The sequence below is a fragment of the Ruditapes philippinarum genome, unplaced genomic scaffold, assembly GCF_026571515.1.
Source record: "Ruditapes philippinarum isolate M1 unplaced genomic scaffold, ASM2657151v2 ctg257_1_1_1_1, whole genome shotgun sequence".
NCBI lineage: Eukaryota > Metazoa > Mollusca > Bivalvia > Venerida > Veneridae > Ruditapes > Ruditapes philippinarum.
Window position 1 is genome coordinate 307,183 of NW_026864141.1, and position 13,103 is coordinate 320,285.

At 31.6% G+C, this 13,103-nt stretch overlaps 1 protein-coding gene across 2 annotated transcripts; it reads left to right on the forward strand.

Moving 5' to 3' along the window:
* Positions 1–163: 163 nt before the first annotated feature.
* Positions 164–12,798, forward strand: LOC132724555 (kelch-like protein 24). 2 transcript variants are annotated; one of them, XM_060709438.1, is made up of 3 exons: positions 164–269; positions 4,916–5,768; positions 6,301–12,798. In XM_060709438.1, exons 2-3 carry the CDS (start codon positions 4,950–4,952, stop codon positions 7,216–7,218), a joined length of 1,737 nt encoding a protein of 578 aa, XP_060565421.1. In that variant the 5' UTR covers positions 164–269; positions 4,916–4,949; the 3' UTR covers positions 7,219–12,798. The 2 variants fall into 2 exon arrangements, with proteins under 2 accessions (XP_060565421.1, XP_060565420.1); XM_060709437.1 differs by lacking the exon at positions 164–269 and adding an exon at positions 308–555.
* Positions 12,799–13,103: the final 305 nt, after the last annotated feature.

Consider the following 13,103-nt stretch of genomic DNA (forward strand, 5'->3'; position numbering starts at 1 on the left):
ATAAGCTTTTAGCTTAATTGGCTATTATTATTTTATCTTATTATTTTTTATGATAAAAGTGTGCTCTCTTGTGCTGTTTTATGATCTCATTTTATATATATATATCTATATGTTTTTTCTAAACTGATTTTTATTTGTATCATGCGCTATGTTCCTGAATGTCATAAATTAAGTCGTACAGATAAAGTACGGTACTATCGAACGGATGAAGTTCGGGATTTCAAGCGCCTACCGACATGATTGAATTTTTAATGAAAACATTTGGAAAAGTAAATTATCTTAGTTTTAATAGATTCTAACATTAGTTACATACTTTCTTTATGAATAATCATTATATCTAAATAATTACTAATATATTTTAACAGTTAAATTAGTTAATAATTATTTCATATATTTGTGACATAGTGTCTGGACATGACTAGCTGAATTCGTTCAGAAACAGACTTAATAAGGGTCCTACTAAACACTGCTAAGGACTGCTAAGGAACCACAAAGGACTACTAGGGAGGCACAAAGGACTTTAAAATACCTCCTATGGCATTCTTATAATATATGGTAGTATGTTTAATGATAAAAAATGTATAATTTTAAGAAAAAAAATATATAATTTTGGTGATAGAATTTAGGAAGTTCATAACACACTGTATTGTCTAGTCGTATGGCACAGGGGCGGATACAGAACATGGTTTCCTGGGGGAGCTGACATATGGGTGGAGACAGAAATAATGCTAAAGACAAAAATAGCGCTTGTCATATTATGAGTGGCAATGTACTTTGTTTATATATGTGTACACCAATATGTTTTTGTAAATTTTTAGATGATTTGTAATTAAGATAATATATGTAAACTGAGAAATTTTGAAATGTGAGGTTGAAAATGGTGTTATTTCCTTGACTTTCTAGTGCTGTTTATGGTACTTTTTGGATGGTTTAACATCACATTGTATTTTGTATAGGTTAGTGCAGGGTCTTTTAAACAGAATTGTCCTGGTGTTTAATAGTGAGCATTTACAAAATAACAGCTCACATACCAATGTATATCCGATCGTTGATAAAATTAATTTCAAACAAAAAATATCAATTTACTCATCTTAATAATAGATAATTTTCCTTAATGAAGTGTTCATAAATAACTGCCTTTCTTTTGTACAAAAAAAAATCTCAAACACTAATATTCAATAAGATTTTTTTTTCCATCAATGAATCCATTTTAGATTAATGACTAAAGAGGTCAGTACAATTTAAATTTTATTCAAAAAATATAACTGCCAGAAAAAGTTAATAAAAGCAAATGACCAGTCAATTCATCTGTATAAAAATCTTATTAAAACGTGATTCCTTTTATATTATCTTTATGAAACTCACCACCTTTTTAATTTACAAATCATAATTTTCAATTTCTTAATTATAAGGCTTTCCCTAATAAAATGGAAAAACAAAGATATTTAAATATTGTGAATGTGTACTATGTAACACATCTATTTGCCACTATTTGTGACTATTAATTTCATTAGACCTTTGGAAAGTAATAAACCAATCAATTATGCAGTTTAAACATTGAAGTCATTCAAGCATGTTGATAGATAAAGATCTCTGCCAATTTAAGCCCCAAGGCAATTAAGAGATTAACAACTGGATGACAGCAATTAATGTTTTGATAAGGGAGTACACTACAGCCAATAAAGTTTGAAACTGACAAAAATATATTCCAGCCCAGCTGCCGCAGGGTTGTCATTAAGAGGCGGCAGGAGGCCAAAATGCCTGTCTCAAATGCATTATGGGCCGCCTCAAAATTAAGAAAACACTCTTTGTTATGCATGATAAAGACAGAAATGACCGCCTCAAGTTCAAAACAAACCTTCTGCAAAAAATGTTAATGACAACCCTGAGCTGGTAAACATATCTTTGGGCCAAGCTGGGGGGGGTGGGGTGGGGGGCTGAAGCCCGGGCCTGAATCCGCCATTGTGGCACATTACAAAATTATATGAAAGTCCAAAATGCATATGTTATTTTGTGTCTTGAAACAAGGATTTTAAAAAACAAGGATTTTAACCAAGAAACAGCAGTTGTCTTCGTATGTTAACTTTTTAGAGATGAATGGCAATGCTTGGTAAAGAAAGTATGAATATCGATTGTTGTCATCTCCAGATGCTGGGAAGAAAGATCAATTAGTTGCAGTTGAATAACATGAATTGAAATTGTTTACATAATTATCCTTTAAAATAATAAAAAAAAACACATAAACACACAATAAATGTATAATTTTAAGGAAAAATATAATTTTGGTGATAGAATTTATGCTTTCGATGAGTTGCAGGACTGCAAAGTAGTTAACCTGTAGTCCTGAAAGTTTACAAGAATTTTGGTCAGCATGTGTATTTATTAAAATTATGCACCTGGGGGTTTGCTTGTGGATTTATTTAGTATTTGTAGAGCTATCATACATGTGAACTTTTTTTGATGATCAAGTGGGAGATTTTTTTTCAAAAAGATGGAGATTTTAGAATTTGCAATAAACAAAGAAAAAAGTTCTGACATTTAGTCTCCCGCTAAAAGTAGGAGAGTTCACGTGTATGACTATGAGTTATTTCCCTGGTTGACTTAAAAAAAAAAGATTTGCAATTTTCAACTTGTGTTGCATGTAGCCCAAAAAATATTTGACCTGAAGTCAGTAGATTGACAAAACAGTCCATGTCCAATGTCCATGTCCAATGTCCATGTCTAGTTTTCTTTAAGTTATGTAAGTAATTGATTGTTCATGGAAAGTACCTGGTCATGCTGGTAGAATATAAAAATAAAAACAGTTCAATATAAATACATTTTGACTTTTACTGTACACTGAACATTTATATTTGGTTGGGCATAATGTCATAAATATTAGTGTGCAGGGATTTGTTTGGGCTTATTTTATAGCTGATACACCGTAGCCTTGATATATCGCTTTTCGTTATAACGCTAATCTCAGTATAGCGCTCATAGACCTTGGCTCCCAAAAAAAAAAAAAAAAAAATGAGCGTTATAATGAGGCTATAGTGTATATTCCGGTCATATTCCCAATTGAAAATACAGTAGAACTTCCGTAAGTCGAAGTTGGAGGGACTTGTGTAAAAACTTCGACACATCGGGACTTTGACTCATGAATTGCTCTCAATTCCATTACAAAATTTCGACCTGTGACTAGTCATTATTATAAGATCTATAACGAAACCTATTTCATGTTTTTTCCATCATTAATCTGATATTTTTACATTTTACAATGATAAATATAGCATGTTAAATAACTTTTTTCACGGCTAATTATTTGGACTACCCATTGACGTATACAATAGAGTTACAAAGGGCGTAACAATACGAAAGGGCAATAACTAAACCAGTTTATAGTAAATATTTCGCGTGTTATTCTCACGTTATTCTCAAATACCACTATGGCAATTAAAATTATAACGATTAAAGCATTTTATCACACATTTTATCGCTAACAAAGGCTGTTTGAACACACGGCTGTGTTATTAACACCTGTCACACAAGTTGATTGAAAATCGTCTTCGCAGCCAGATAAGGTGTGAAAAATGTCTCGAGATCGAAGGTGTCAAAATAATCGAACAACTTCGACTTATTTGTGGTAAATTGCACTAGATTTACTTTATATGGACCACGAAAAAACTTCGACACATCGAAAAATTTCGACACATAAAATCTCGACTCATAAATAGGTTTTTATAAGGAATATACAGGGGGAAAATCGGGACTTTCATTTTTCTTCGACACATCGAGAAAATCGACTAATCGAAATTCGACTCATAGAAGTTCTACTGTAGTATATTATTTTCCCAATACACAGGAAAAATTCCCCATTGAAAGTTATTTTATAACTTTTATTGAATAACAAATTCTAAGATGTTTAAAACAAAGGGCTTCTTCACTGTTACAGTGTTTAAATGATTGAAGATGCCATTTTAGACAGTGATTCTTTGCATTCATTTAATCACTGCAAAATTTAAGTCATGCATTTTTTCTCAATCTCTAACAAAACATCACTGAAATTCCCAATTCCATGGGTATGGGTCATGTTCCCAAAATCCTGGAAAAAATCCTGGTGTGGTTATTTATTATATATTTTTCTCAACATGTTAATGCTGCAATTTTATGTTAATGCTTTGTTATTGAACCAGATGTCTGTATTTCTCTATTACATTAGTGAAATATTTCCAATACAAACACCAATTAAGAATATATAATAATAATGATAAAGACTTTATTTAACGAGGCTACATATTCACCAAAACGATCTTCCATATGTACCTCAACATATTTACAACATATTTACATCAAATAATTTTACAAAAGACAATGTAATATTATAAAACATAGTATTAACTAGTTATAAATGTAATGACAAACTAAACATAATTTATTATATTAACCATTAACAATGAAAACTGCAGTAAACATAATTATATAAACATAATACTATGGTACTGGTTTAACCAGAGTATTTCCACTTTATGTAAGCTTTTTTGAATTTTTCAGTACTTTCAGACTGACGGACATAGAGTGGTATATTATTCCAGTCTATGTCCGTCAGTCTGAAAGTACTGAAAAATTCAAAAAAGCTTACATAAAGTGGAAGTACCTGTTACATGTATTAAAAAAAGTATAATTTGAATATTAATTATTGTAAACAATTTAGGAGACAAAAACAAGTGTTCTGTAAAATTATTTTTAAACATTGCATATAATGATTCAAGATTATTAGGATAAGTTTTAAACTTGTTAGTCCTGACATTGTCAATTTGTTTGGTTTAAACATATATATTTATTTTTTATCAAGTTACATTTCTAAGAGATTTACACAACATACAGAAATTTAATACGATAATAAAATGGATTGAACATTTAGTTTGTTTGTTTCCAGAAGTGACATGGCATAGTCTTAGAGAGATAACATCATGTCGTCGGAGGATTGGAAAGGCAGCACTGCTAGATGCCTACAGAATGGTATCTTCAAAAGTTACACAGCTGGTCTATACACTGATGTTGAACTTCAAGTGGAAAAGAAAACTTTCAAATGTCACAAAGTGATTTTATCAGCATTCTCTGATTATTTTCACGCCATGTTTTCAAGTGGTATGCAGGAGTGTCAGAACAATGTTGTCTGTATAAAAGACATAAGTTCACTTATCTTTGAAAATGTCCTGTCTTTCGCATATTCAGGGGAAGATTGTGTAACGATAGATAATGCGGAGGATTTACTACGAGCATCGGTACTGTTACAAATACAATGTTTGCAAGAACGATGTGAAAGTTTCCTGTTAGAACAGACAACTGCGGAAAATTGTATCGGAATATGGCGACTTGCCCAGAGTCTAAGCTGCGAACAGCTTAAAGAGACATCCTGGGAGTTTATACTTAAAGAATTTGAAGTAATTTCGCAACTTGATGAATTCCTTGCGCTGGAAAAAGACGAACTCATATCGATAATTTCAAATGACAGTTTGACGGTGTCTAACGAAGAGATTGTATGTGATGCATTATTTCGATGGCTAGAGAAAGATGAAGACAGGATCTCGTACCTTGCCGACGTGTTTGATCAACTTCGTCTACAGCAAGTCAGTCTTCAGTATCTACTAGAGAAGGTGGACTTTAACCCGGCTGTAAGAAACAATTCTACATGTACTGGTCTGGTGAAGCAAGCACTCGACTATCATCTTTATCCTGAAAGGAGGGAACTGTATAATATACCACTTCGATCTGGAACCAAAATGGAGGTATAACTTATTTTTGTTATCTTTATGTTTTTGCTGTTGTCATTGCAATGGACTTCAAAAAGTGCTGTTTGGTAATAAAGACTAGAGACCAAGTTTGTATGATTTAAAAATCATCTATAACTTCATTTAACAGCATTTAAAAGTATTCTATAATGCATGATAATCTAATTGTTTTGTCTCCAAAATGCTAATATAGTTAATCTTAATATCTGTTCGAGAAATTTCTTTACCTTTCATTAGCTTCTATGGTGAATTCTTATGAATTCTTATTTTAAATTACGAAATTTCTTTGCCTTTTACACTAGGCAGCCTGTTAACATTTTAATAATTTGTTTCATAGGCATAAAATAACTTTTTAAATTCATAATTATAGAGTAGAAATATTTTTTCTGTAAATATTTACAAATTATGGATTTTATTTTGAACAATATTAGTCTGTTTTGATGTTCTCTAGAGTATGAAAGAAGATTTCAGATATTATAAATTTGATATAACAATTAACGTTGAGTGCAAAATTCTGTTTTTTTTTCAGGTTATTGTGTTGATAGGCAAAACTCCACAAGGACGTGAGCAGAAACTAATTGAGGTTTACTGTTACAGTCCGATGGAGAGAAAGTGGTACACGATGCCGACCCTGCCGAGTAACATAGGTCGATACTTCTCATGTTGCGTGTATGGTGACTATATATATGTATCTGGCGGTACTGAACGACCCATTGCCTGTTTGAAGCTGCATATAGGACGACGTGACTGGATTCATTGCAGATCTATGAACTTCGGGCGACTTCGGCACGCTATGGTAGCTGAGAGAAATGCTGTGTATGTTGTTGGAGGTTTCGATCCCATAACTGACGTTACCTATCACAGTATTGAGAAGTACGATATAGCTCAGGAGACATGGAAGGAGGTAGGGGAACTCACTTGTGCTGTTGATGCTCTTTCCGCAGCTGCGTATAAAGGTAAAATATTTGTGTTCGGAGGTTGGTTAAAAGATTGTGATCATGCTGCCTGCGTGCAATGTTTCGATACAACAACAAACGAGTGTACAATCATAGACTGTCTACCTGAACCTGCGAAATTTTCACGATGTGTACAGGATATTGACGGTAATGTTTATATAATGTACCCAACAGGGGAGGTAATCAGATATAACACTGATACTAAAGAAGCCGAAAGATATGCAAAAATATCAGGGTTTAAACGCTACAACTTTGGACTTACCCTCTTTCATAATAAACTTTTTGCTTTCGGTGGTGAAAGTGATGATCCAACAGTAGAGGAAGGGACCGAACTCTGCAGGAACTTATTTGAGCTTGATTTGTCATCAAGAACGTCGAAGATGTACTCAGATCTGATGCCAAATCCTTTTGAATCATATGGCTCAGTTAGAGTTGTAGTTAACAGGGATTTTTTGATAGCGTACAAGAAAGAAAATGGACCAAAACAATAAACTGAAAAGAAAGAAAGACATATTTTTGTTTGAAAGCATATCCATAATGCAATTCAATATTCAATGTTGTGTGGATCATTTTGTATTAAAGCTTCTTTTAGAACCTTGCATATAACATTATCAAGGCATTGAAGACCTACATGTATAATAATAATAATATCTTTATTTAGAAAAGGTAACACATTAAGAATATACAACAGCATACCATATATATGTTATTTCAAATGTATAATAATTGCAAGTAATCAGAATGATGGTACTATGAACCAATGTAAAATTTACCATGAAAGCAATATTTTGAATGTGGTAAACTTTATTTTCAAAACTTTGACCCCAAAAAAAAAGAGATACAGAATGTCCAACAAATATTGCTTGTGTGTTTTTTTATAAGAGAAATTTTGTATTTATTTACTTGCCTAGATAAAACAGACTTTTATTCACGAGTCAGTTGTAACCTAGAGTGAATTGTTGGGACTTTGACCTTTAGGATTTTAAACAACCACCCTGCAGAGATAGTTGGGAGTAAAATCCAAAGTAATTGCACTGCACTTAGAAGGATGGTGTTACAGGGATAACTATAGACTAACTTGTGCATTAAAAACATGTGTGTTCCTTTGGTAGAAAGTGATTAGATCATATTCTTTACAGGCCCATTATGCCTCAGGAGTTCTATCATTTTTATTTCTCAAAAACTGTTAACATTTGGTATCTTGTTACAGTTTCCAAAAACATACTTTATTCCTACATATGATTATATAAATAAATTTTTGCATCTTTAGTTCTGTTCGCATTTGGAACTAGTATTTTGTATGGAAGTCAAAATACTACATGTACTTTGTTTACATTTTATTACCTTTACTGCGCCTTTTTTATGCCCCCGCCATGTAATGGCCGGGGCATATAGTGTTACCCTGTTCCGTCCTTCCGTCCTTCCATCATTCTGTCATTCCGTCATCATCAGTTTCCGTTCATTATCTTAAGAACGGTTGCACACATTCAACTCAAACTTGACATATGAATATGTCATGACAAAATACAGGTCAAGTTCGAATTTGGTCATGGTTCAATGATTTTTGGCAGAGTTATGCCCCTTTTACTTTGAAAATAATATGAAATTTCAGTTTCCGTTCATTATCTCCCCAACCGTACAACACATTCAACTCAAACTTGACATATGGATATGTCATTAGAAAATACAGGCCATGTTCGAATTTGGTCATGGTTCGATGATTTTTGGCAGAGTTATGCCCCTTTTACTTTGAAAATAATGTGAATTTTCAGTTTCCGTTCACTATCTCCCCAACGGTACAACACATTCAACTCAAACTTGACATATGGATATGTCATGACAAAATACAGGTCAAGTTCGAATTTGGTCATGGTTCGATGATTTTTGGCAGAGTTATGCCCCTTTTACTTTGAAAATAATATGAAATTTTCAGTTTCCGTTTATTATCTCCCCAACGGTACAACACATTCAACTCAAACTTGACATATGGATATGTCATTAGAAAATACAGGCCAAGTTCAAATTTTGTCATGGTTAGATGATTTTTGGCAGAGTTATGCCCCTTTTACTTTGAAAATAATGTGAAATTTTCAGTTTCCGTTCATTATCTCCCCAACAGTACAACACATTCAACTCAAACTTGACATATGGATGCGTCAAAAGAATGCGCAGGTCATGTTCAAATTTGGTCATGGTTCAATGATTTTTGGCAGAGTTATGCCCCTTTCACTTTGAAAGTAATATGAAATTTACAGTTTCTGTTCATTATCTACCCAACAGTGTTACGTATTCAACTTAAATTTGACTTATGGATATGTCAAAGGGATGGGCAGGTCAAGTTGAAATTTGGTCATGGTTTGATGATTTTTTTTGCAGAGTTATGTCCCTTTCACTTTGAAAATAATATAGATACATCTTAGGAATAAGCAGTTTAAGTATGAATTTGGTTGTGGTTCAATGATTTTAGACAAACTTATCTTTCCTGAATGTTGGAAAAATTTTGTACCTTCAGTTTCAGCACTCATACTTTTAGCCATTATTTTGGCTACAAATATGAAATATGTTATTTTTAAAAGGTTAAGACTGAATAATTTCAGTGTCTTGAACATTGTATGAAAATGGTTTGTGTTAACATTTTAAAGTTTTAAGGGCTTTGAACTTAAAATGAAAAAAATAATTAATGCACCATCTGAAATTTTGGCTGCATGCGGGGGCATCCGTGGCATGATGACACATTTCTAGTTTCAATTGTAAAACATCCAATATGCACTTAATCCATTATTTAGATATTATAATTAAACACGTTTGACATTTTTAAAGAATTAAAAAGAAGGATTTCTGAGGCATGATGTGCCAGAGTTTTCAAGAGTGTAAATGCATCACTCAACAACTATCTGACACAACTATTATCATTTCATTATAAAATTTGTTATATTTGCATTATAATATAAAAAATGCATTACTAAATGTCAAGATCTCAGTTTATAAAGTATTGTTAGGAAACAGAAAGAAAAACTTAAAAAAAAAGATTTGTATGTTTCTTTATTGTTTCAACATCATTTACCTGTATATTGTTAAAAACTTATATTTTGAGTGTTGGCTAGAATTCTTGATACTGTGCATACATGTATTCATTGTTTTATATTAATATACGTTGTACATGGAAGGAAAATGATCTGATATTTTGTACTTGTAGCTTTAGTTAATGTCCAGGTATCTTTTTTTCTCCAATGAGAAATCTCTTGCAGGGATACATGTAAGTCAATAAGTGTTTCAAATAAGTAACTAAGCCAATTAAAAAGTTAAAGATTATATAAAACATTTAGAATGTTTTTCATGGAAAAAAGCAACCAAAAATTAACAACAGTTGCCGGACATACTCTTCAGAGTATCAAGCCAGTGATTAAGACTAGATTTTTTGAGAAAACTACATCAGTTGGGTGTAGAATAGATGTCGCCAATAATTTGCATGTATATGGGAAATTTTCACAAGAAATAGTATAAGAATAAATCGCTAACAAAATGTCATTTCTATATTTAGAAAACATAATTACTAATGATTGAACATGCTTCCTGTTTTGAATTTTTCTATTTCTAGGTCACAACATCTGAATCGGATACAATTTGTTTACCCACTGTGATACTATTGTCTACATTTAAAATAAATTATGGTGTGATTTTCATTACTTATAACCTAAGTTTTGTTTATACCTCTTAGTTTGTTTGATGCATTGTATGTTGGAATTTAAGAAACTTGTTAAGCATCCATGTTGAATTGTGTTGAATTCAGGTAAATAAGTCTTGGGGAAAGTGAAAGACAGCCAATTGATAAGTGAAATTTGACTTATATTAGGGTTTTTTATACTGCATGTACAAACACCACTTCTGTTTAAAATTGCTACCAAATTTTTTAAAGAAAAAAGTCTATAATGTCTTTTATTTTCTTTTTATTTGTAATTAAATTTCAGAAAATTTGCATTTGCAAAATATGAAAATATATAAGTATTTGATGCAGGTTTTATTAGATATGACATTTGATGTTGAATTGATGTTTTGCACAGTTGTGTTTGTAGGCTACAGACAAATCATGATGTAGCATTCAGGTTGTTTTATTTTGTTGTTTTCTTTTTAATTAGTTACACTTTTGTTCTGCCATTCAAGTTTTTTTACTGGAACATCCCATCTCACCAGGCCAAACACCACTATAATTTGGTTAGGGCAATGACCACTACATTATTTGTTAAATTTCATGCTAATAATGTTACATAATTATTTTCAAAAGTTGTTGAATTACAATTAATTCTTATTATTGTAATTTTTTGATCGGTATTATTGTAATTATCATCATCCAACATTACTGATGATGGTAATAACAATTTACTAGATATTAAATGTTATTTTCTCTAAAGAGTGACTACTTCACATGACTGCTCATATTTACTGTGGTTTACTGATTTAATTAGAAATTTATCAATGTATAATTTTGCAGGATAACACACATATAAAGTTTCTAACATGTGGTAAATTAAATTCTGATATATGTACATATATATGCATTAGTAAATGATCACAACAAATAGCTATGTGATTTATTATTAAGTGTTATAGTTATATTTGCATTGTTTATGATTAAGAGCCTCTACTAACCTTGTACAAGGAACTAAGCATATTTATTCATGTTAACAGGAAATGTGTGTAACTTGTCTTGACAGAATACCTACTTACTAGAAAATAAAATCATGAGTAAATACTTGGATAAATTACAGTATTGCAATAATAGATTTAAGGAAGTTATTTATTGTTAATCTTTTATCTGGTGAATTTATTAAATGGATTTGTCCAACTTCCATTTTGGCACAGTCCATTATCAAATTTGAGGATATTAAGATGAAAATAATAAGTTGCTAAGCCACCAGTATAAACCTTGATCAGACTGTCCTGATATGCAGGCTGGTCTGGCTCTATACTGGTGGCAATTTAGGCTCCTCACTTTCTGTTCCAGCAGTGGAAGAGTTAAAAATTAATATGTGCTTTGCTAAATTTGTATAAATGAGTTTGTCCTGCTTTTAACTTTAAAACAGTTCATTGTCACTATGAAGGATTTTCATATCAAAATTCTAAAATTGAGTGCAAAAGAATTTATAGAACCTGGGTCCCAGGTTATATAGACATATTCCAAGCTTAAACTCAGATCTTGGGTATATATGATTGGTTAGAAACTGGCACAGAATGTGCACTGACCAATGAAAATCCAGAGATCCTCGACGAATCTCAGAAAGAGATTACATGTATAACTTTAAGGACGGAACAGATTTGCAAGCTAACCTGGCTGTATGTTGATGGGGCAGGGTGGTGATTATTGCCCCTAGCAATAAAGGGATTATCACGTTGTTAACAGATCAAGCAAACTGTGATATTGAAATTAATAACACAAAATAAATTACAAAGTTTTGTAATGGGATTGAAAATTGTATGTTACAAGAACAGGGAACAAATTACAGGAAAATCAAACTTTTTTCATGAAAAAATACATAACCTTACAGATGTTTGTTATTGAAGTTTGTCTGCTTTCTTTATATTACACGGAACAAAATTGACAATTTTTTTCAAAACATTTCTTCTCTGTTTAATTGTAATTAATGGGTAATGTTTCTAAACCTTATTATTATTCTTAAGTCAGTTTGAATACAATTTACGAAACTAAGCTTTTCTTTTTTTTTACCATGAAGCTGTATAGTTTATTTTACAATAATTATTTTAGTTGCTCCCACATTAATTATGCAACTTAAAGCACAACATTTAGATCATGTACTGGAGGATATTGATACTGTGTTTTGATGTGGAGTTAACAAAACGTTCAACAGTGAAGGCTTAGAAAGGGATAAAGTAGTTTATATAAATGGATATTTATGTCATTTTTTTAATTTTCTATGCTAAAATAGTTAAGCAATTATTTTCCTTATAAAGATGTGTTGTTTTTTTTTGTATTATCAGTTTTGTATTATTAAAATTAGATACTTTTGTTATAGAAATTTATTTCTTGTGTTGCAAAATAAAACATTTAAAATTGATAGATATTTTTCCATTTGTTTGTCTAATTTGAGCTTAGTGCACCCAGCATATGTGCCATTCTTCATTTCGTCACCTTTGGGCAGTAATGGGTTGAGTCCTTCTAAATTTTATAAGAGTTAACCAATAATTTTACTAGGAAAATGGACAAAAGCCTTCCCGTCCAAAAATGACAAGACTGACAAAAGCCCTCGGGGTGAAAATGACTGGACGAACAAAAGCCTCTTCGTGAAATTAACAAGGCTGACAAAAGCCCTCCCGTACAAAAACATATATGTATTTTAAATACATGCTTTTTTTCCAATGC